Source organism: Protopterus annectens, chromosome 5.part0 (genome assembly GCF_019279795.1).
Source record: "Protopterus annectens isolate FY-2018-M chromosome 5.part0, PAN1.0, whole genome shotgun sequence".
Classification (NCBI taxonomy): domain Eukaryota; kingdom Metazoa; phylum Chordata; order Ceratodontiformes; family Protopteridae; genus Protopterus; species Protopterus annectens.
Window position 1 is genome coordinate 1,889,295,599 of NC_056735.1, and position 26,246 is coordinate 1,889,321,844.

Sequence of the window (26,246 nt, forward strand, 5' to 3'; positions counted from 1 at the left end):
TATGCCCCTGCCCACCACTAAATCCCTTAATCCGTTTATTCCTCCTTTACTACCTGCCTCCCTTTTTGTTCATGGGCATTATGGGGTTGGATATTTAAATTCCCCCATCTTTCCAGTACTCTGACTGTTGACTAAGGTGAATTGCAGTATGGTAGATGTTTTATCAACACTATCTAACTAGTTTTGTATCTAGAGATTTCCCTTTTGCAATATTTCTTTTTTCCCCTGTTCTTATTGGCACATTTGTATATAGGTTATAATTTGGATCACTTTTGTATTAATGTGCAGGATTAATCCATCTATTGTTGTAACAATATTTTTTTTCTTCTTCCTTTGTATTTGTTAAAATCAATAAAATTGTGTTTTGAAAAAAAGAATTGCATAAAGTCTGTTATGTAATGTTTTTTAATGTATGCATATAGAGCCTTAACACCAAGGTATCTTAAAGTACTTGGATATATCTAATTAATCGTAAATGTCTAATTTATGAAGTAATTTTGTTATGCTGTCTATCATTACATGACTGGAGAAGGGTGTTTAAATATGGCATACTACTGCCTGTGTTAAACTGATAACGGTAGGTTTATGCAGAAGTTTGTTTGTTTATGTATTTAACATTTGTTTACCAGGAAAGTCCGACTTGGAATGAAGCCAGTTTTCAGTGGAGGCCCTGGGAGAAACACTCCAACATATGTCTTTGTAACATAGCCTTTCTATGCTATAGTTCTTATCCTGAATAAATTGATTTGATTTGTAGTTGATGCTTGATGTGTACTACTGAGTTGGTTTTGGATTCATCCTAACTGGACTACTGTAATTCCCCATACCTGGTACTTTTTGACATAATAATGTGACTGCATATAATTCAAGACGTTGCTGCCTCATTGTTGAGTATATATTGCATTACTCTATTACTCCAGTCCTGAGGAACTTATACTAGAAGCCTGTTTTAATCATGGCTTGCGCATTAGCTTATTAGGTCCCCTTCAGAAGATTACCTTTTCAGAAAGCCCAACTTTATATGATCAAGACCATATGATCGACTTTCAGAAAAATCAAAGCTTTGTATTGAGATTGCAGTACAGTGAGGATCAGTGAATTTACCCTTTTCCCCACTGTAGAATGATCTTGGAGTTTGGGTATAATATACGTACATACACACACACACACACACACACACACACACACACACACACACACACACACACATACATACATACATATATATTGTGTGTGTAGGGGGTGTGGGGTGCTTGCCCCCTGCAAAAATGTATATTTTTGTTTTATCTTGTTTGACTTTTAAGAAAGTCTATCAAATGCTTCAACCATATAAAGTTTGACTTTCTGAAAATTCAATCTTCTGACATACATTGTAGTTTACCATGCTAATTTTTATTGCCTTACATGATGTGGGTCCTTCATACCATAATGAACAGCTGGAGCTGCTATCTGATCCACTGCACCAGCTGTGCCACTTTGGGGCTGCCTGTGGTTTTGAGGGTGCAGCTTACATCATGTGATAGCCAAGAGATGAATTGTTGATTTGATCCCCTAATTTCCAAAAAGTATGCATACTGTATGCATGTGACATGCAGTGGACTGGCATCTAATCCAAAACTGGTTCTCTGCCTTATGTCCATTGCTTGTTTGATACCACCTAACTCCCTCCTGATCCTGAATAAGATAACAAAATGAATGAAAGAATGAATGTTGGAAGAGTTGACATTTGCTCTCCTCTCTTGGCTATTGCTCTACTGCATTAGTAAAATGCCTCTTTTATAACAAAAAAGATACTAGTACAGTGCTTATCTTTGTCATTAAATATTCCCCAAAACATTAGATCATTTTGTGGCGTTTAACCTGCCCAGTTCTGAAAACGACAGTTTGTTTTGCAGAGCACTTCAACTCAATCTTACTACACAGGTAGGGTGACAATAACCACATGGGGTTTATTCAGAATGAAGACAAACCTGTATAAATTTAAATAGGAATAAATATAAGTAAAGTTATTATTGCTTGTTAATATTAGTTTTGCTTTAGCAGGTCCTGAAGAAACATTCTCCTCATTTCTATCAATGTCATGCTCTAAGCCCTCCTTGTGAAGTTATCCACTATCCTGTCGGAAACGTACTCTGAGCACTTTCTACACTGCTGTCCTCTGAGCACTTTCTACACTGCTGTCCTCTAGCCTGTCACAAACGTACTATGAGCACTCCTTACAGTGTTTTCCTGTATCCTGTCAGAAACATATTCTGAGCACTCCTTACAGTGTTATCCTCTCTCCTGTCAAAAATGTACTCTGGGCACGCCTTTCCTTGAACTGTGACCTGTTCAAGTTACAGGCACAGCTCCGTGGACCAGCTACACAACAAGGTTTTATTTAGCAGCCTTTCAGAAGGCTTACCTCCATACAGCAACCACATATTTCTTCTTAACAGATTTGTTGGGACTGTAGCACTCCTTCACAGCACTGACTGTCCCTGACAGCACACTCCTGCAGTTGTGTGCTTTGTTTATTCCTGTGATCTGCCCATACTCTGGCTAACCCAGCAGACCCCATCTGATTATAGTGGGCACACAACCCAAGTCTGCAGTACCAGATCTCATAGGACTTTGAGTAGCGGCTTCTGTTTCTGTATCATTTACATGTTCACTCATAACATTGCATCGTTTTCTGACAACAGCACCCAAGTTGCTTTCGGCTTCACTTGGCACTTTAGTATGTGTTAAAAAAAGAATGGGTACAGGTTTCACTTGCTTTTCAGCCCAGGAATTAGTTTAACTCTATGCAAATAAACCTCTTCATCTTTGAACAGAAAATAGTTTACTTGCCAGGCAAAAGTAAGATACATTTTATAGTCACTCTAAATTACACTTGTGAAACTACTGTAACTGCTTTGGTTAAAATCAAGATTGTGATATCTCAGAAAATTAATGTTACTCCGAAACACAGCAATCTCACCGTTAGTATATTTAAGTAGACTTGGCTTTTGGTGGGCATAGCCTTCTGTGTTGGGGAGTACAGGGAGGTGAAGCTTCCCTACAAAAATACATACGTGTTTACTGAGCTTAAATGTCGATGTGCGCATTTTAACTTGCTAATGTGTGTGATAGCTCGATTGCAATTTTGATGATTGACATTCAGTGTATCAAATTTCTGTCAGAGCTCAAGCTGGGTATATTAATTTAGAACTCTGAAATAAACTTTTGAACCAAATGCATAACAGAAAAGTAATTTGTATGATTTTTTTTTAATTTATTTTAAGACTAAGACACTGACCTATATTGCATTGTTACTGCATGGGAATGATAGAGTTACTGTACTGAGTAGTATCTGACATAGTGCCACAGGTACGCTCTGCTATGTATTTGAGATATCAAGTAGAAACTCCTGAGTGTGCCTAATGCAATACTTATTGTGTGAGACAGAATTACTGTAAGGGTGTAAATATAAAGTGCTGCACGACACAGTTTGTCTGCATTCCAAGATCAAGTTATCTTGATCAGTAACATACTTGCTGAGCAAAACTCTGATTTCCTTGTGTGGGTGGTCAGCCGTAGACATGGCTGTAACGTTCAGTCAGGAACTACAGTCTTGAAGTGAGTCTTGCATGTAAATTATAAAATAGTACAAATGAAAAGTTGTGTATTAGTTGCAATCCGACTGTGCTTTTTTAAATTACTTTAATATTTGAAGCACTAAGTATGTTTGCGGTTTGTATTTAGCAGTTTTTGCTTGATTAATGAACATGTTATCTCAGCATTACCCTGTTGAGTAATGGGCCAGTTTCCTAGATGGTTTACACTCTGGGTATCAGGCTGCAATCAAGGTTGACGTTAGACCCTGTTAAACCTATTTTGTCAAATAGGGTCCCATTCTGGGCTTTGACAGGCTTTATTATACCTTATACAGCCCCCAAGACCTGCCTGAGGGACATTACAGCAAAGTGCAAAGCATTTCCCTAATTTGCAATCTTTGCTCCACACTGGTTACAAGTCTTGTTAGTGGAGAGAATACATTTCCTGCCACTCATTGCACTAGTGGTTAGAGTAGTGTTATTAGTAATGTGGTTTTACACTGTTTACATGACTCAAAATGTTAGCTGCTGATGCTACCAATAGCAGTCAATTTGAGTATTCAACAGGGTTTTCAACCCACACCAGAGGTTAAAGTAACAGGGTTATTTTGTGTTACCACTCCTGTTGCTGTCTCAGTAGATAATAAGACCTGGTTTAGTTTGAAGACTGACTGTACTGTTTTTTTTTTTTTTTTTTTTGTCTTGTTGATTTGGGGTGTATGATTGGGTCTGCATAAAGACTAACAGTGATGTTATCTTTGCCTTTGCTTCTGTTGCTGATGTTGGAGTATATTCGTTATTTTTTATAATTAAATTCACTAACAACCAATAATAATCAGCCTCAACCAGTGTGAAACAAGGCATTAGTAAGTGCAGAGAGTAAAATGATCAGACACAAATGTTGAGGTAACGTCTGATCACTAAGGCTTGTGACAGAATGTGACTGTGGATCAGCTCAGTGGTAGGACAGAGAAATGCTGCAGGCAGAAACAAAGTAATCCCATATAAGTGAAACTTAAGGTGTGTGAGTGGTGCAGACTGCGGTGTATAGAAAAACAATTCCACTTGACTAACAGAGAGAAGCAGTAAGATAAACAGTTTGACTGATAAAGATACTGCAAAGATAATGTAACTTCAGAGTCTCAAAATGAGTAAGAGGGAGGATAAGTAGAAACTTAAAAAACGAACAAGACTGGACCAGACTGGACCAGACAGGATTAGGGAGGAGATGTGGAAGGGAAGTATAGTGAAGAAAGGTGAACAAATAGTTTAGGTTTTTTTTGTTGTTGTTGTTTTTTATTATCCTTAAAAAGCAGGCGGATTTCCATAATTCATTTTATTTCCTCCCACATGCCAAAACATGCTGCTCTAAATTGTAAAATTGTAAAATAACTGCTCATTAGTATTCAAAAAGTGAGCATGCTGATTGGACAGCCCAACCAGAGAGCCCATTGTAAATCGAGCATATGCCCATAGAAAAAAGTCTGGCCGCTCAAGTACCATTGAGTGGCCATACTTTCTATTGGCATATGCTGAGGGACAGATCAAAACGTAAGTAAAATCGGGTACATTCTGCAAGACTGGACAAACAGAAACCTGCATGATTTTCCTTGTATTTTTGTGGTGACCTTTGTAAAATCTCTATTTTTGTAACAGTTTAAAAAACAAACATCAATGGAGATTCAGTTTTCTCTAGCCCTTCTCCTGCACTGCCCTGACGTACTGTGAAAGCATGAGAACACAAGTCCCATGCATGCACAGTACATCAGTATAGGGAAGGTAATGCGGAAGATCCAAGTGCCCCCTATAAAGACGTTATGTAAGAAGGGTGTTTTCTTAAATAATGCAATTGTATAATAGCAATAATCCACTCCTGTCTGTAGGCATATCAATACCCACAGTTGCCTTTGTTTAATTTAATCACTTGGGCTATGCAATTGTGCTCAAACCACACCATCTGTGGGTAAATCATGATATACTCCCACACAGTCATGGATTATTGCCTAATTATCCCTGGTTGCCCTTGTGGTCTATTCTGTAGGTGGAAATGATTTGCAAGCATTAGTTCACTTACCCAGTTTAGCAAGTAATTAAATAAGTAAAAAATAAGCTTTCTTCAATAATTGTAAAAGGGATGAGATGGGATGGGAGCTATGTTTCTAAGGAAAGGTCTGTTTTTCTTGTTGCCATTATTGTTGTTATTCTTATTGTTATTGTTAAGGATTATGATTGGGTTCTCTGATCACAACAACGTTATTATGTGTTTGAGACCTGCATGTCAAGAGCGAAGCTTAGCCATTGGAGAACAGTCCAAGAAAGTTTTTCCTCAGACGTAGGCTGCCAAATTACTTTTGTTAGTATTTTTGTAACTTTTTGTCGTATCCCACCCATCTCCCAAGCCCCTGCTTAAATTTGTCAAGGATACTAGAACTTGTCAGAGATTTGGGATGCATGGCTAGGTGTAAAAAGGTCCTTGTGGTAGTTAGTGTAGTACACACCTATGAACCTATTTGCGACACCAGACCACATGAAATTGTATTAGAGTAAAATTATTTGACCAGCTGTGAAGCACCTGAGGCTTTCTGTGGCAGTACAGAAACTCTTTTCATGGGAAGGATATTCACTTCTTGCTGTAGGCAACTTCAATAGACTAACATTCAATAGATAGGAGGTTTAATTTGATTTCAGCCAGTTCCAGCTGTAAAACAGATAGCACTGCTAATCATACATGTTTAAACCACTGTCAGATAGAAATTTCCAAACCAAGTCCCTACCCCACTGGTATAAAGTGTGTACCTTCCTTTCTCCCCATCCAGGGTTTTTTTAGCTGATTAGCACTATTTTGAGTAGGAAAGTAATTTTCAGGACAAGAATATATAATAATTTCTTTATTTTGCAGAAAAGATAGGAAATCCTTTTCCTTGTCTCTTTTTTTCTGTTTGCAGTATCCTGACCCTAGCCAGGCAGAAAGCTTAGGGTTTCAAATTCTGTTGTGTCAATATTCCCATATTCTAAAAGGTACATGAAAGTTGTGATCACTATAAGGTACTTCTCCAAAACTGAATCCAGTATGAAAGACTTGGAGGATAATACTCCTACCACTCTATTCCATGCCATTTCATTCTGAAGATCCCAGCTTCTTCCAAATCTTGTGAAATGTAGAAGAAGGGAACTTGGATGAATTCATTTCTTCAGCACAGAGACTGCAGAAGGCTTGTAGAATAGCAGTACAGCCCCCTTGGATGGTGCTTTCCTTAATGAATGTACTGAAAGCCAACTGTGATGACTTCAACAGTTATCAGTAAGTCCATTTTCATCACCAGACCACTTCTGCAAACTTGGTGGAAAAAAATGAGTGAAAAGCTGGCCCTAGGGTGAAGGAGGAGGGAACCCATGCAGTCCTCATGCATAGAGCTATATCTTCCGCACCCCCTTATTAAGTATAATTGGCTTTCAGTTTGCACCACTTTAGGCGAAAAAGGACAAATTTGAAGAACTGTCCTGTCAACAAAATGGGACTAGAGTACATAAAGGAGGACATGATAATCTGTCACCCAAAAGTTGAGGTTTATGTGCAGACATTGCCAAGACAGATGTAACCATGTCAGATATGGCTCTTAAGAGGAACCATTATTCTCATGCTTTTGCTATCCATCCATTGCACAAGGAGTCCGGAACTGTGGATAAGTTTGGAAAATAACTGGATACGTACTTCACTTACACATGTTATACTTCAGAGAAGTGTATAGATGAAGTGCAATATGCAGTCAAGGGCATGTGTGAAAGTCCTGTAAGGAATACTCTCAAGTTTCCTATCCCCACAGATACCATCGTAAGCAGCTTGGACTGTGAAGATTGCCTTGACTGGCATTGCCTTTTTACCAGCTCTCCTTACTCTGTTAACACCTTTTTGCTAAGAGCACAGAATAATTCTATATAGCTCCCCCCCCCCCACACACACACACACACACTTTCAGGCCCCTTGCTGTTCTAGCCAGGTATAGATGATGCACTTGAAGCAGTACAGGAAAAGAGTCTGTCCCTAATGGTTGCAATTGTGAAGTTTAATCCCACACGGTGTACCTTTGACAGGATATGGCAAAGTCGGTAGTGAACATAGGTCTGCAAGATCTGTAGCTAACAGCAGGCATATGTGTGAGGCCTTAGGCCAGTGGCTTAACAGGGCTTTTTGACTACACATAATTGGCTTTTACAGTTCCAGGGAGGACACAGGCAGTCCTACAGTCCTACATGGGCTTGCAGCAACTCTGACTCCCTGTCAAGCATCCCTAGATGGAAATGGTTAGAGACTTGCTCCCTTCTTGCACATTAGTGGTTTTCTTCACTAAAGAGACATGGGAAAGTGACATAATAAAAAAAGGACATTAGTTGGTCTTTTGTTCCCTTTCCCAAACATCCCTTGATTGATGTCATCTACAATGAATGAATTCAGGAAAGGAGGAAGGCACTCACTCTGCTAGAAAAGAGAGACATCCAGGATGTTCCAGAAAACCAACAAGAACTCTGCATCAGCAGAAGCATTGTTTTTCCCAAGTTGTACATGGAGTTGAGATGTCACATGAATAGTGACCATCAGCTAGAGCCACATGTTCACACTGCTGATAGGCTATCCTTGCCGCAGTGATCTTTTGTACCACACACACGCGCACTCACATCTCTGGCCAGTTTAAGCAGTCGTCTTTTGTACCACATACACACGCGCACTCACATCTATGGCCAATTTAAGGTGTCCAGTCCACCTACTGCATCTATTTAGAATGAGGGAGGAAACCAGAACACCCCGGGAAAACGCATGCAAATACAGGCAGAACATGCAGACTCTACACAAAAGGCATCAGAGAACCTGTTGCTGTGAGATGACAATGCTACCCACTGTACCACTGAGCTGCCCATCAAAGACTCTAATATTACAGATTATTTTTTGTGCCAGAAGATCCTGGGAACTCAGGACAATACTACATTCAAGTGGCCCAAACACTTTAATTCCAGAATGTCCTGTCATATGGCCACCCTTTACTTGATCTTCTCATGCTTATCTACAGGAGACTAGATGTCCTGTTTAGATATTCATAACATTTATCTACATTTCAAGATTGAGCAGCATTCCCAATTATTCCTTTGTCTTGGCACATGAGCCACTAGCAGCCTGTACTGAATGTTCCCATTTGGTCTCAGCACAGACCCCAAAATATTGAGCAAGCTGGTGTCTGTTGTCACTGCATGGAGGTCAAGCTGTACCACTTCCTGGAAAACTGGCTTCTAACAGCTAACTCACTTCTTTTGATGTGGTAGACCATCTAATATCTGCGACAATTTTCCAATCTTTGGAGATCACTGTAAACTCTGAAAAGGATTTATTGGTACTTTTTGCTCCTGGAGCACCTTCAAGACCTGTTGGCCTTTATATATCACTTCTAGTTTATAATTTGATATCCTTGCATAGTGTCTTTTTTTTTTTCTCCTGTAGATGTTGTTTGTGCATATTGCATTGGGATCAGAATTGAGGAATATGGGGCTGGATGCACCCATGTGTTGCAGTGCAGGGATTCAACACCGTGTACAAGTAGGGAGCATCTCATCCCTTACTTTGGGATTCAGAATAGAAGAACTTACATAAATACTGTCTCATAAAGAGGTCCTAGTTATTACCCACTGAATAGAGCTGTCTTGAATATCATCTGACATCATAGGTTCATAGGTGTGTACTAGGCTAATGGCCCTTGGGGCCTTTGCAAACCTAGCCCATAGAAGTGCCTTGGCATTGTGCCACCCGACGTTGGTTCCCAGTACCTCTGTCAAGTAGAGCCACTGGAGTGATCCCCAGGGGGAATTTTCTGTTTCCCATCCACTCATCAAGATTTCTCTTGAAGAGGGCCAGTGAGGTGCTCTGCTTGACATGTATGGGAAGTTTATTCCAGAGCATGGTCAGTCTCTGGGTTATGAACCTGTCCCCCCAGCATGTTCTGTTGATTGTGGTAATGAGGTTGAGGTCCCTGGAGCATGTGGTGCAGAGGGATTGGGATTTCTTTAGATGCAGCATTTCTAACAGAGCTGGGTCAGACACGATTTTGTAAGTCAAGCAGAGATTGCCTCTTAGTAGACTATATGAGACATGAGCACTTCTGTCAGTTGTTTGTGTTTTTGTGCTACAGAGTACATCTGTTTTATCTTTTTCCCCCTTTGTGGTGTTATTAAAAATACTTTTTATTTTTAGTAAATTTTGCTTTATTTTTGTTTGCTAGATGAACACTTTTTACATGGTTTCACCACAAGGAAAGGTGGAATATCCTATATACCAACCCTCTGCTCATTAAATTTGTTCAGCAGCAGCAGAAGAAGAGATCCAAATGCTGTAATCAAGGAAAACCTCCATCGAGTTGCCAAAACTGCTGGATTTAATGAAAAAACGTATTATCAAGTTAAGGTAGGAGCGTGAACCTCATAATGAACATCAAAGATAGACAGGGTTTGTAGTGTTTTGTATAACACTGATAACCATACTTCTCATCCGCTAATCATTTAGGCACAACACAATGATTTTGGTCCTCCAACCTAGCTGTGCTCCTCGAAAATTTACTGATGTTCCTCTTAGACCTGAATATGAGTATGTACATTATTAAATAAATAAACTAAACCTATGCAAAGGTACTCCATCACTATGCGTGGCGCAATGTATAAAAAACTTCTATTGTGAAAAAATACATAGTAGTTGAGAGTTATGCATAGTAGTTGAGAGTTATGCATCATGTTTTCAACACTAAGAAACAAATTTGTATAACCTCTTGCTGTATTATTTTAGAATTTTACATGAAACAGTTTGATGACAGATCATTTGCAACGTGGGAGTCTCCAGAGTTGTTGAAGGGTACACTTTTAGTGTAAGTTGTCTGTTTTTGCCTTGGAATATGATTTTTTCATAAGACATTTGTCTGTCGTAAAACATTCATGAATGACTGATCCTTCAGTCTCCAGTGTCACTCAGTGCTGTGGGTTTTAGGAAACGGAGAGATTTGCTAAGGTCTTGCTGTTCATGATGATGTGTTTGTGTAATGCTAGCTGTAAATTAATATATGGCTAGAGAAGTCAGATTTTATGTACAGCTCATTAGTTGTAATAATTAAATATCAAAACTCTAGAGGTGTTTTGTAAGATAGAAACAGGAATCTGCAGTTAAACAGGTCAATAGGATGGTAAAAGTATGTGCACAAATCTTGTGCTTTGAATGTCCCATTTAATAGTAAAAGAAAGCAAATGAAGCAACATTTCTCAACCTTGTAGACTGAGAAAGAGACAGGAGGTGAGGAGTATGTGGAAGCAGGAAGATTATAAAATGTGAGAACTGAACAAGGAGAAGAGAAGTTTTAACGCTTGGCAGGCAGAGTTTGTTTTATTTACGTTTTGCTTACTAGGTTGTCTATTGGCTTATAGCCCAAATCCAGTGGAGGCCCTGGGATAGTTAAAGCTCTGCAACAAATCGTGAAGAAGTTATTGGTGCAGTGTTAGTACTTCAGTAGTAATTTGATTTGGCAAACTATTCTTCATATTCATATATTCACATAGTTATCGGGACCTAAATATGCAACACTACATTACTGCAAGATGACATACAAATGTTATACACATTAATAAAGACAAACAAAAAACATATCACAGGGAGTCATTGGGGTGGGGTAGACAGTCTAACTGCCCAAAGTAATGTTAAAGAAATGGAGAACTGCAGGAGTAGAAAAAAACATATTTAGCTTTGTACCAGAGATGCACAGAACTATCTGTGGTATTTTAAAATGCAGCTGTCAAGAACTATTCTGTTTCAGGTCTGATGCCCTGAAGGATCCTATGCCATGTTTAAAAAAAGCATAGTCGTTTATTAGGGGCAAATACCTAATTATACTGCAACATTAGTGTATACAGTGAAGGAGCAAAAGGCACAGGGTGGGCTGATATACATGAAGAAAGATGTAGTAATAGGGAATACTTGCAGAAGGACAGCATGTGCTCAGATAATGCACCGATGTAGAGAATATTGATGAAGACTGGCAGGTGTTCAAATCCAGCACTACAGGGTTGAGGGTTGGCATATGGTTAAGGTGTTTACCACAAAGACACAAGGTGAAGGTTTTGATTGCCACCTTTGAAGAACACTGGCTAGGCTTCAAATGGTCTACAAGAGCAGTTAGCGTAGCACTTACCTATAAACCTATGTCAAGAAACCATAAGAGACTTGACTGTTAGCAAAATGCTTAGGCTTTAATTTCTTCTAATTTTTTGCCTTCATTTGATGAAGTGGAGTGATTTAAAAACCAGTGTATTCCATGTATGTGTTGATAGTGCACAGTGAGGTACTGATTATATTTGTACCAGAAATGTGGATTTTTTTTTTCTGTTCGGCTTGAGGTGACAGTTTTGCAGACTATTTATTCTCTAAATAGAAAAGAGCAGACAAAACGGAGAGTTGATGTCCTCATCCATGCACACACTGTGGTTTTCTGTTTATGGCCTTAATTTACCCACACGTGTCCCGTGTGTGTTCTTTCAGGAGAGCATACAGTGGGCATGCCACAGGACTCTCACGACTTCTGTGAGTAGTTTAATCTTTCAGACAACCCCACCTCCTTGAACCATGTTTTCCGGTCTGCAGCAGAGAAATCATTGCACGTTGTGTACCCTGACATGTGTTCAACCCTGTAAAGGCATGTTGGCTTAGCCGTCTGACTTCTCCTCCTTCCTTTTCATCTCTAGCTGGTGTCCAGGCCTGTAACTGAACTTGGTTTGCTGAGTTATACACTGGGCTTTATCCCTCTGTAGATATGGATTAATGCGTACATATTTATGTATACACACACACACACACACACACACACACACACACACACACACACACACACACACACAATCTGTTTCCTAAAGCTGGTTGGTGACACGAATAGGCCACAAACAGTTTGCAGAAATAATAACTTTATACACATTTGTAGCATAATTACTTAAAAATGCATTTTATTAAGTGAAAAAAGAATCTGAGCTCTTCAGTAGAAGGGTCAGATTAAACAGAGATGACTGTGTAGCCATTGTGTATGGCACAGATGTTCTTTGTGTTTCACTGCTGCAGTCCTAACCATTGGGTTATCAATGCTGTAGTAGCCCTCAGTCGGTCCGATTACCAGAGTCAGGGTTTTGTGTGTCGGCTGCTGTAGCTTGCTGGGTGACGTCAGATCGTCTGAGCTATAAAGGAGAGCAGGTGATGCCATTACGTCAGTCTTTCTTGCCGTGGAGCCCATAGCAGAAGCAATTTGCAACAGTGCCAGTCTGCTGTTTCCAGATTTATTACTTTAGCTAAAAATGTCTAAAGCTAAGTACCCCATTGGGAATCCTTCTTTTTTCTTGCACTAACTGATGTCCAAAAAAGTCAATAACTGTCTCACCTGTAGAAAGCAAATACCACAGGGAGACTTCCATTCTTACTGCATCACTTGCTTAGGCCCAAATCAGGACGTACCCCACTGTTGGTTTTGTGCCTTCTTTAATGCTATAACTATTCTTCGTAGAGCTCTGTTTGTAGCCAGTTATTTTCGTCTTCTGTCTCTGATTGCATCAGATCTATCTATCACATCTATGGCATCCGTCAGTCAGCAAACTGCAGATTTTCTGAAAAAACGTAAAGATGAGGATAGAGACAGATCGCATAAGGCCAAGCCTTCTGACGACACCACTGCTAAAAGGGTAGTCAGTTCTTTGGAATTCAGTGAGGCGCTTTCGCAGCCCCTGATGCCCAACTTGATTACTTCTCAGACCTCTACTGAGACCCTTTCGGAGTCCTGTATGACACAGATGACTGCATCGTCTAATAAGTCTTTGGCCGTCTCTGCCTCGGTTGGGTCCAGAGCCGCTAAGCAGGCACCAGCTTCTGAGGATACCGCTCGCACTTCGGATTTCATTTCAAGGCCTTCGCCCTCTCTTCTGACTAACACCCCAGCAGCACCGAGAGATACTCTTCAAGCCAAACTTAGAGCTACCCCAAAGAAAACAGCAAAAAGTCTCCTTTCCACTACTCCTCCCCCTCCTCAAACTAAAATGCTTAAAATGGCGGAGGATCTCATTACTTTCATCCGGGGTAATCAGGCCACTCTAGCCAAAAAGAGAAGGGAACCTTCTCCAGACATCCAGTCGGATTTAGACTCTGAGGGATATGACTCTTCTGTTCTTGAAGAAGAAAATCCTCTTACTGCCTGTGAAGACTCGGATGCAGAAGAATCTATTCCTTCTGCATCACCTCAGGAGGACTTTTCCTTTGGGGAAACCCTCCAGACCCTCAGGGAACACTTCCAGTGGGAATCAATGGATTTCCCTCAATCCAAGAAAAGACTAAGATTTTCTGGACCTACCCCAGCACAGGTCTCTGGCCATCCCACCCATCTCACCCATCTTGGAGGTGGTAGATGATGTTTACCAAAAATTCAGCCTTACCCCTGACACCCTTCCACCTGCCCCAGAAAACCTGACTGGAACTGCAGGATACCTGACTCACATAAATTCCTCTACAGAAATTCTATAGCAGATCCAGAGGTCATTACTTAGGGACCTAAGGGAGTTGAGGCTACCTCTGCAAAGAATCCTACTCCCTCAGACAAATAATCTCAGGCCCTGGACAGATTGGGTAAAAAATTATATACCTCTGCAACTTTAACTATAAGGGCTCTCAACTGTCAGTTCCATATGTTAAAATATCAACAGCACACTTTGGAACTTGTGAAACAGAAAAGTTCTGCTTTACCAGATTTTGCCAACAATACAGAGATAGCAGAATTACTGCACTCTTCATCTCAGGTGGCAAACCACTCCTTGCACTGTGGATTTGATGGCCTAGAAGCTTCTTCTAGCAGGGCAGCAGTGACAGGATCTGTTATCAGAAGACATGTATGACTGAAAGAACAACCTTTCCCTGAGCATGTCAAAGGGCAAATCATGGATGCATCTCTTGACAAAGACCGCTTGTTTGGACAGTAAACTGAAGAGGTACTTAAAAAGATGGAACACAAAGCAAAATCTATGCAGACTGTTAAAGATTTACTTTGAGTACAACCTCCTAGGTTCAGCAAATATTTTCCCTCTAAACACTGGTCCTTCTGGCAGGCACACAGCAAAACTCGTAGGGGAAGACCTACCAGGAGTCAAACTCAGGGCCAGCAAAGAACTAAACAGTAGCCCCCCTCAAACACTAGAGCAGGGAGTTCAAAAGCAACCCTGTAAGGAAAAAACTCTCAATGACTACCTTTCCCATCTCTGCCTGTTCCACCACACCCAAAGCTAGGAGGAAAGCTATCTCTATGCAGAGAAAATTGGAACTCTATAACAAAAGATCAGTGGGTCTTAAAAATCATTGCTCAGGGGTACAAATTAATTTTCCAAGAACTACCACCTCCAAGAGGGTACCCAGACCTACCTCCAAACTAGTGGGCAGAAGCACTAAAACAAGTGCAAAACCTAATATTCCTAGGGGCAGTAGAACCTGTACCTACATAAGTTGCAAAAGGATTCTATTCCAGACTATTCCTTGTTCCCAAGAAAGAGGGGACTTGGCATCCCATCCTGGTCCTATCCTTTCTCAATACCTTTCTCCTTACAACAGCTTCTACCAGTGCTGCCAAACAAAGCTTGGATGGTCACCTTAGACCTAAAGGATGCTTACCTGCACATCCCAATAAGGAATCCTGCAGAAAATGCCTGCGCTTCAGAGCAGGATCACTACACTTTCAGTTCTCTGCTTTGCCCTTTGGCTTATTTACTGCTCCCAGGGTATTCATCAAATGTCTAGCTCCGGCCATTGCCTTTTGCAGGCAAAACAATGTACAGATTTACCCTTACCGGGATGGCTGTCTCATCCAGGCAGACTGCAAGGAACTGTCCTGCAGCACCTCTCATTTGTAAAAACCCTACTCGCCTCTCTGGGGTTCACTATCAACAAAAGGAAATCAAAATGGACACCTACCAGGAAAATCATATTTCTGGGAGCCTTACTGGAAACAGAACAGCAAATGGCCTTTTTGTCCCGAGAAAAACAAAGTTTCCTACCAAAATACTTCACTACTCTGACCTCCCAAACCCAGCTTTCTGCCAGGAAGTTCCTACAAGCTCTAGGGTACATGGGCTCATGCATCGTCCTGGTACCTCTGGCCAGACTACACATGAGGAAAATTCAGTGGTATCTGAAGAACCTATGGTGTCAATACTCACAACCTCTGGACACCTCCCTGCCTGTGATCCCTTGCATAAGATCAGAGTTCCTCTGGTGGGTCCAGGCCTGTGCTCTGAACAAGGGACTTCCATTCACCCTCCGTCCATCAGACCAGACCATAACTACAGATGCTTCGGACATAGCCTGGCGTGCCCACCTAGAAGGCAGATGCACCCAAGGTCTCTGGGACGCACAAATACTATCCTTGCACATCAACCAAAAGGAAATGATAGCAGTACAAAACGCTCTGGCATCCTTTAAACCCTACCTCAAACCAGGGGTTCTTCTCATAAAAACAGACAACACCACAGTCATGTGGTACATAAACAAACAGGGAGGGACTCAATCTTACCCCCTGTGCAGACTAGCCATGAACCTGTGGCTAGCAGCCACATCCATGGTATTGCATCTTATAGCCCAGTACCTACCGGGCATCAACAACATCCTAGAAGACCACCTAAGCAGAAACCTGCTGGACCCACACAAATGGCAAATCAACAGAGAGATTTTTCTGCACGTTACCCACACATGGGGGACCCCTCCCCAGGTGGACCTCTTTCCCTCTCATTTAAATCAAGTACAGAAATTCTGCACCAGGGAGTACCATCACCTGCCCTGGAAGGCTGATGCCCTGACCTTCCCTTGGAATACCCTCTTTGTGTATGCATTACCACCCTTCCTCTCATTCCAAAAGTGCTAATTAAGATAAGGGAGGAAAAACCAAGAGGAATACTCATTGTCCCAGATTGGCCCAGACAGCATTGGTACCCACTGCTGCGCAGCCTATCCCACCAGCCCCCCTGGTAGCTACCTCTGATACCTCACCTGCTATCCTGGGGGGGGACAATGCTGCACCCAGACGTTCACACACTCAAGCTCTCAGCATGTCTTATTCTACCAAAACCAGCAAGGAATCTATGCTAAGCAAGCAAGTCCTTGACATAATCACAGAAGCCAGAAGGCCCATCACCAGAAAATCTTATGCTGGAAAATGGAAAATGGAAAATATTCTGCTCCTGGAGCCAGTCCAAGGAGGCAGACATACATCTGCCCTCCATTCCTCTTATTCTAGATTACCTTGCTGCATTTTTTAATAAGGGTCTCTGCTTCTACTCCATAAAGATCCATGCCTCTGCTGTCTCGGCACACTTTGCTACAGAACAGCCATTGTTCTCCCAGCCTCTTACCAAACAATTCCTTAGAGGAGCCTCTAATATCAGGCCTCCCAGAAGACAGCCCACCCCAGCCTGGGACCTGAACTATGTTTCAGAAAAGCTTGCTATGCCTCCCTTCAAGCCTGCAGCATCCTCAGAACTAAAGTACCTCTGTCGGAAAACTGCCTTTCTCCTGGCTGTTACTTCAGCCATGAGCGTGTCAGGGTTTCAAGCCTTAATAGCTATTGAACCATTTATCTTACCATCTTCCATGCAGACAGGGTCTCCCTGAGAAGCAATCCCTCCTTTATGCCAAAGGTGGTTTCAGATGTTACTCTGAACCAGGCCATCCATCTGCCCACCTTCTTCCCTAACCCTCAGAACAAGGGGGAAGGATACTGCATTCTTTGGATGTGCACAGGCAACTCAGATTTTATCTGGATCGTACAAAGACATTCAGGAAAACTGACCATCTCTTGGTCAGCTTTAAAATAGGGGCACAGGGGAAACCAATATCCAAACAGACCATTTCCAAATGGATAGCACACTTCATCCAATTTTCCTACTCCTTGCATGGAAAACCACTCCCTAGGACCATCAAAACCCATTCCACTAGGGCACCCTCTACTTCCACAACATTCCTTTGAGGGGTACCCATCAAGGACATCCTGGAAGCTGCCACATAGACTTCATTCCACACCTTCACCAAACATTACCATCTGAACATATTCTCAAAAGCTAGAGCTGGGTTTGCCTCTGCAGTTCTGCAGGGCATGCTCACCCAATCTTAAGTTTCTGCAAACCTTCCACCCTTCTCCTCAGCTTTGGGAATCTTTTCCAATGGTTAGGACTGCAGCAGTGTAACATGAAGAACATAGTACAGTTGTGTACAGTCACCATAAATGTAGATGTTTGAGTGTTCTCACTGTTGCAGTCATGCTTTCCCTCCCTCCTTCCCCCTGATATCTGCTTTCCTTAGAGAGAGACATATTTTTGTGGGGGTCTCTGACCCCAGGACTACTAATAATTATTAAAATTGGACTTCTTTTGTTGGTTAAGGCAAGAAAAACTGAGGTAATGGCATCGCCTGCTGTCCTTTATAGCTCTGACGACTTGACGTCACCCAGCAAACGACAGCAGTCGACGCACAGAACCTTGACTCTGGTATTTAGACCGACTGAGGGCTACCACAGCATAGATAACCCAGTGTTTAGGACTGCAGCAGTGAATACACTCGAACATCTACATTTATGATAAGTGTACACAACTGTACTTTTTGTCACCCTCACCCGTCAGGCATAATGACAACAAAGGCAGGCATATGCTGCATGAGTTTGACATGACAGATGAATGTGTGATTGTTGCATTGTAGCATGAGTGTGGTGGAGTTAGTATGCTGCAAAGTTCAGTTCAACATAATAAAAACTGTCTTGATTTGTGAGGTTATATGCATAACATTACACTAGGTCATAGCATCGGTGGGCTTGGTGCTATTGCCCCAGTTTGCAGTCTGTACTTTTTTCAGCCTTATAACATGAATAGAAATAGCAAAATATATATGTTGTATGTTATACTGCAAAGCGGATTATGCAGAAAGAAAGTTGATATTTTTTTTGTTGTTAAAAAAAGGTGTTTACCAGCATTTAATACAACTTCAGGACAAATTTAATACAACTTCAGGACAAATTATCTTTTAAGGACATATTTTCTTGCCTTGGAAAACATAATATGCTGTACACTCCATGTGATTTTCCAGTTAATTTTTGAAGGAATCTAGGCCCTTTGCTTGCCTAACTCATGTCAACTTTTTCCATTCATTAGTTACTCAAAATGAACCATATTTGTTTGTGAACTGTGAAGTTCAACTTTGTGACTGAATTATTATATTTGATTGTGCTTTTTATTTCTTAGCTCAGCCTTACTTTTGTGACACTAACTTACTTCTGCCAAACTGGAACACGTGATTTACATCTACTTTTTCAGAATGCAGCCATTCAGAGAGAAATAAAAAGATTCCATGTCCTCACTCATTGAAGGGGCAACTCATCAAATGTTGACCCTTTTCTGAATTGCTGTGTGATCCTGTTATTGTTGTACATGGGTAGTGATGTTTTTGAAAACCCTGTGTTTCCAAAAGCAGCCACCACATGTTCAACAACACACAAACGTGTCTGTAAGAAAAGACAGCCAGTGCAGTGATAGGGGACTGGTGCCCCCCCACACACACACATGTATACTTTCTTCACAAGGTCTCAAAGCTTCAGAGGATCCATGGGCATTAATCTCTGGCATTGATTAAAAAAAAAAAAAACAGCTCACCACTGAATGAGAGCTGTCCCTTGGTAAGCCTTGAAGCCCATGAAACCTACAATGGACTCATTTGTGGCCTAATTCCTTCCCCCAGAAATATCTAAGTAATCATCCGTGGAAGTAGGAGGAGGTAACTTGGCTAATTTCCTAACCCTTCCCAGCAGTGGAGCCCATCTGTCAGTGGTGCCATGTATGCAGTTTAGAAGCACACGTTTTCTGCTTCTGTGCATCCCGGTAAGGCCAGTCATCACAATAAGCCCCTCAGTACATGGAGTGATATGCCAAACAGGAATTCTGGATTAAACTTTTATGTTGGTCTCTTCAGTCTAGAACAGGACCCAAACGCCAATGGATTTTGCCATGTGGCTCATTGGCAAGGAACATAAAGCTTTGGACAAGGCAGACAAGAAAGTATTCTCTTGTACATTAGACATTAGATATCTCAGCTATGCACTTTCAGTCTGCCCTGGTGAATCAGGCACTGAAAATATTTTAGCTCTACAAAGTCTGGTCTCAAAGTAAAACTGGTCAAGACTCTAGTTATTCCACAGTGGTTTCCCATGGCTCATTATGGTATTGGGTTTGTCTTGATTTTAGCTAAACTGTCAGGCTCAGACATTTGTTTTTGCAGAATGGTATGGCTGAAGCGCTCCTCTGTTATGGAAGTGCTCAGACAGTCGATCCTTGATGCCCCATTTCAAGGGGACTCCTTTTTTGGCTGTTCCCACCTAATACATGACCTCCTGAAATGGAAGAAGGCTGTATGGTTGCAAAGGTCCTTTACAGGCTCTCCTTTTCTCCAGCTGTTCTTTTCTTTCTAAGTTTGGACAGAGAAGATGCCCTTTACAGGACTGAACAGGGCTCTTAAATGTAATATGGTTTTACCTCCATCACTGGTGCCATCTAAGTTATCTGAGGTGGTGACTCCAGCAGCCTGTAGCCACAGTCCAGTCATCTATAACTGTCCGTAGAATTGCTTTGATTTTCCATAGTGATGCCATCTTGACATGCCAACACAAAGGACTCTTGGATTTGCAGTGTGACCACAGATAGTCATGCATTACAGATCTTGTATCCTCTAGTAGAAAGGGCTGAGCTAAGAGAACAAGTCACATCCACAGAGCTCTTGGTACAGATCCAGATCATATTTCTCAAAGGAGCTGTTGAGATTCTTCTTCCCTGAGAATGAGGTCAGAAGTTGTACTGTGACCTCTTCTTAACTCTAAAGGTACCAGAGAGTTCCATTCAATCTTTTGCCTCCACAACTTCATGGAGCACATCCACTACATTATGTTCTGGATGGTAACTTTCCAGGACTCCTACATCTGCTGCTGAAGGACTCACTAATTTTGTCACTAAAGAGGATGGATACCTTTTGACATAACAGTGATTTGGGTGCACACAGAATGTCCCTTCATTTTGCTGTGAGTAGATATTGCATTCAGCACAAAGTGCTAATTTTAGGTATCCCGGATGGATACCTTTTGACATAACAGTGACTTGCGTGCACACAGAATGTCCCTTCATTTTGCTGTGAGTAGATATTGCATTCAGCACAAAGTGCTAATTTTATGTATCCCTTCTGTAACCAGAGTGTTTTCCAAGGGTACTAGTCATGTTGGCAGACGTCTTGCAGAAGAAATAATCCTGTATTTTCTTGCTTGGATGATTTGCTTTTGGCAATGCAACTGAAGAACTCACTGTTAGTGACCCTGATGAGTGTTCCCATGATTGCAGTCCTTGGTGTTAAGCAAAAACTTCAAAAAAGTACTCTCTGGTCCCATTTATAAAGAATTGTATTCATTAAGATAGAGTTGGAAGCTTTCCATTGTTGGTATTTCCTGCCTGCAGAAAAGGGTCCAGGAGTGCAAGATCTGAGCAGACTTGAAAATGTGGTCAGTGTTCCAGACTCAGACCAGTTTGTGACTTCTGGGCCTGATGGCTGTTATAATACTTTTGGTATGCCTGAAGATGTCAGTGTTGCATTAGACTTTGAGATATCACTGGTTGTAGAGTCAGCATGTTGAAGTGTCTTGGTTTCAGACACTGCCTCCATGCCCTGGCGTGCTGATCAGTTTCCACCAACCTAAAGGAGGTTCTCACTTTTCTGCAGCTGACCTAATCACAGATCCTGATGATGGATGCTTTACCAGGGTGAAGAGCCCTTCCTGGCATGAATACAGTTTAAGGGAAGTAGCTCCCCTGGTGAAGGAATCCTACATAATTCAGATTTAGTTATGTGCAGTCCTTCTGGTATTGGCAAGAGTCTTATGGGATCTTTTTTCAGCACAGGACCTAGAAACCACAATATCAGACTGTTTTCCATCTTGATAGGGAGTCCACAGGAAAAGCTTCTTCCTTGTCATCGTCTGATCCATGTCAATTTGTGGTAGTTAAACAGGAAGACACTCTGTCATGCCCTCTTTGCTACCATTATCTGAAAGACTGCATACATAAGAATGCAGGGCCACCCGTATGCTGCACTACAGTGTCAGCAATCAGTCTACCTGCTGTGAGAGTACAACTTGCTGCCGTCTGCCCCAGAGGTGAGTGTACTGCCTATTGCTCCACTGACATTGCTAATAATAATAATAATAGCTTAACATCAGTAAGGTAATGCCAGAGAATTGAGTAACTAGGGTAATAAGCCACAAAGAGACAGTTGTCTTGCCTGCTTAAATTTCAATAAGACTTTCTGTAACAGTACTGCACAAAAATTAATGTATAAATTGGGCAGCATTATAATGAATCATAGCAAGATAGCATCTGTACAAATACTGTTTGGACAAAAAGACACAAAAGGTCATTATTGTAAGCTGAGTACCACTGGAGCCAGTAAATTGATCAGTTATTTTCGATGTCTGTAAAAAGTGACATTGTTGATGATCTGGAAAGAAATGTGCTTTTAATAACACAGAGATAATGCAAGAAGGACAAAGATAGGATAGAAAGAGACCGTGCCAAGTGTGTCAGTTACGGAGTCCAGTTTGGAAGACGTCATTTTGCCATGACATAGATACAACAGAAGCTTTACAAAAAAAGGTAACACACTGGTGCATACTATTTACTACAAAAGCGTATTAGCACTTAATATGCACAATATAAATTAAACCAAAGAGAGGGAGATATGATAGAAGTATGTACGTACCTCAGGGGAATCTAGAATACACATTAATTTGTAGTTAAATAGAGGGGGACATGTGATGGAAGCATTCAAATACCTGAGGGGAATCCACAGAATCTATCTTGCTATGTAGTTAAACAGAAGGGAGATGGGACCAAAACATTCAAGTACCTCAAGGGAGATGGGACCAAAACATTCAAGTACCTCAAGGGGAATCCAAAGTCCAAGTTGATTTGTAGTTAAAACAGAGGGGAAATGAGACAAAACCGTTCAAGTACCTCAAGGACATCCAACATCTAAGTTAATGCTGTTTCTTAGAAAAGATGGCAGGCAGAACAGGACAGTCTAAGTTGGCAGGGTTGAAGAGTCAAGGGAGATGCTTGGAAATATATTTTTCACACGGTGATAGTACAGCTGTAGTGTTACCTCACTGCAAGAGGTTCTCCCGTTCAATTCTCGGCTTGGCTTGGGAGTGCCTTCTGTGTGGAGTCTGCATGTACTCCATGCGGTTGGGTAGCGTTCGAAAGATATGCGTGCATAAATGGGCGTGCCTTCGTTGAAGGTTGGGTGTCGAGCTGGCACCTCGGCATTTCTTAAAAATCTACTGCCAATCAATAGCGGACTGGAGTTCTGCTGTGGCGACCCCTTACCGGGAAAAAGCCGAAAGAACAACAAACAATGGTGATAGTTGCTGCCAGGATCACTATGTCAATCAGAAATGGAAGTGGAATTCTAAAAGGACTGGTTCAGACACAATGCAGTTCTTTTGTTATAGAAGAAGGAAAAAAGAAATCGGCTGGTAAAGTGCGACCTACAGCTTACCCAGAACATAGGAAATTAGGTAGACATGTGATAAAATTATATAATCATAATATTTAGGATAAGTCGATATTTATTTTCTCTCAAAATCTGTTTCGGGATTATTTCTCCAGAGTTGGGAATTCATAATCTCAGTATTACAAAATCCAAGAAACCATATAGCTTCTAATTAAAACTGTCACCAGTGCAGTATTTTACACACACACACACACACACACACACACACACACACACACACACACACACACACACACACACACACACACACACACACACTTTATGCTGGCAACCCCCAGCAATATCCTCTCTGTCTCTCCCTATCTTTACCACTTATACCAGTTCTGAAGTCTCTAGGGCTGACTTTCACAAAGTGGCTTCTACACTGTGACTGCTTTAGTAAATATTAATAATGACAATTTTATTTGCGTAATTGTATACTTCATATCTCCATAAAGTATTCACATTCTGTCCTGGATATAAACTAATGAAAAGACTATTCTATCTAATTTAGCTACAGTCTCTTTAGTCCCATGTGACGTTTTTTATAAGTAATCACATCCAATGAAACCTCCTCTGTTCCTTCTGTTTGCCACAATTAGTTTGTCCCATACCAAAATAATCTCACCCTTTTGTGTGCAGTAAAGAAAGTTCCACTGTTTCCCCAATATTACACATAATATAATTTCTTTCATCCTGTTACTTATACAGCATGAATATCCTTCTAGGCAACTTCTTTTGTAACATTTCTTCATAAAAAAAACTTCATCATTCAACAATCACATCATCAAACCTTTTCTTTCATCTCTTTATAGTTTTCTGCATATCTTCAGAATTTGTTCAAGGATCAATGCAGTTAACTTTCCAGATGACTTCTTTGTGCTATTGTTTCCTTACATTTAGAATATGCACCCAAAGTTAATTTCTTTACAACAGATTTTGCCTTGTATTCTTCAATACCCCATTGCATTCCTTCTTTCATTTCCCCATCATTTTCAAGAAGTCAGTATATTTTACTGACAACAACCTTCCCAGCACAAGTCCTTGTCATAGTACAGTACTTTCAAAATCCAAAATATGTGCAAAGAAGATAGATTGACAATGGGATTAACTAAATACAAGCCCCCTCTCTCTATCTATAGAATCGTCCCTTCTATTCGCTTTAACCTAGAACCCTATATAATACCAAAAATTATTTTTTGCAACTCTTATTTTTTATTATGTTGGAACATGTATACTCCAATATAAGCTAGTTTCCCTAAAATTGCTCAATGGATTAAGCAGACCTGTTTCATAAAAATATAACTAATCTGAAGTTGTCAATTTTCATGTTATCCTCAATGGATGGACTTGGTTCCTATCCCTTGGAACCGACTTGGCCGCTTGCTAAAGCTCATAGCAACCAAAAACTATTGAGCCTCCCCCTCAACCCACATTGCAACTCGTTCATTACCTCAGATCTCATTTGCTGCTGTAACCTTCAGATGTGGTTTTTTGCCTACTCTCCAGTGTTCCAGATACGTGTTTCTTCTCCTGTTTTAGTCAAATCTTACTTTTCTGCATCTGTCGCAACCCTTTTTATTCATAGTTTGTGTACTTCTTGCATACTTTTGCTAGTACTTTACCCTCTGCCCTTTGGTAGCTCCCTTTTTACCATTGTTGGTATTCCCCTTTTCATCTATATATACATACATATACACACACACACACACACATATATATATATATATATATATATATAAGTTTCTATCTTTTCACTATCCCTTCCTTTCATAGTTTTGTGTGTGTGAATCTTTGCGTGCATGTGGGCTGTGGCTTTTCTGCCTTCCCGCTTTTCTATGGCAGAGAAAAGCAAGGAGAAAGAGAGAACCCCTGCAGGATTTAAAAGATGTGCGAAGTGCTCTCTCAAGATCCCCTATTTAGACCAGCACTCACTGTGGGACCCCCACCATTTACAAGAAGATTGCTCTATTTGTCATTCTTTTAGCCATTGGGCTCTGGTGGAGCGTAAAACAAGTTGATGTTGAAGGGGATGTTATCTTCCTCTTTCGGTGAAGCTGTTTGTAGATCCTCCAAGTCAAGTCCAACTTCCTTGACCTCCTCTTCCAAGTCTTCGGAGGCAAAGAAACGGAGCTCTTTGGTGCTGATACCATTTTCTGCTCCAACTATTAAAAAGTCTAAGTTGTTGGTTCTGATGAAACAGGTGGAACCAACAACTCAACTAACTGTACCGATAGTTTCCTCAGTACCGCCTTTGGGAAAGATTACTCCTTTGTTGCTGTCTTCATTGGTGCCGACTAAGGAATTTATTACAGTGCCTAGGTCCAGGTATTCCCTGTCCATTGACTCTTTCCCAGATAGACTGCCTTCCCCTTTCCTGGACTGTCCTTCTCCAACGAAATCCATCCGTTCTTCCAGAAATGTCACTGAAGAAGAGCTGGAAAGAGTGATGAGGAAGATACTCTGGGTGCAGGGAGTTACTGGTTCTTATAGGCCTCCTATCCCGATGGGTTAGGGTCCTTCTACTTCCACCCCTCCAAGCACCTATCCTCCTCTGACTTCTGAGGTAAGTTCAGAGCCCTTGGTTTCAAGTTGCCAACTGTCTCATTTCCGGAGTTGTCGTCTTCATCAGCACCGATTGCATCCCTAAGTTCTCTGGCTTGCTCAGAACAGGAGACCACCTGGAGCCATGCCTGTCCTGTTGATTCCAAGGAATTTGAGTTGACCCAAATTTTTTCAGAGTCGTCTCTTCTCCTTTGAGCCTTAGCATAGATCAGCTTGGCTCTGGCTTCTGCCTCTGGAGGGATCTGGAGATTTCAGTGCAGAGTTCAGATTTTTCGGGCCCAGACTCCATTCCTACCATGGGTGGATCGGCTTTCGAGGCAATGGAGAGGGTCTTGTCTTTTCCAAGACAACAGTCAGTTCCACCCCCTTCGAAATAGTCTTCTCAGTCACTCCTTGCACCAGAGTCTCGTCCACTCCATCCTGCTGGGCAGCTGGTGTCAAGGCCTCAG

At 41.3% G+C, this 26,246-nt stretch overlaps 1 protein-coding gene across 1 annotated transcript in view; it reads left to right on the forward strand.

The window, feature by feature from the left end:
• Positions 1-26,246, forward strand: part of LACC1 (laccase domain containing 1) — a 249,385-nt gene that overhangs the window by 98,828 nt on the left and 124,311 nt on the right. Inside the window, exon 3 of the mRNA XM_044071708.1 lies at positions 9,842-10,023. Coding sequence (XP_043927643.1) covers positions 9,842-10,023 — 182 coding nt within the window. The remainder of the gene's footprint in view (positions 1-9,841; positions 10,024-26,246) is intronic.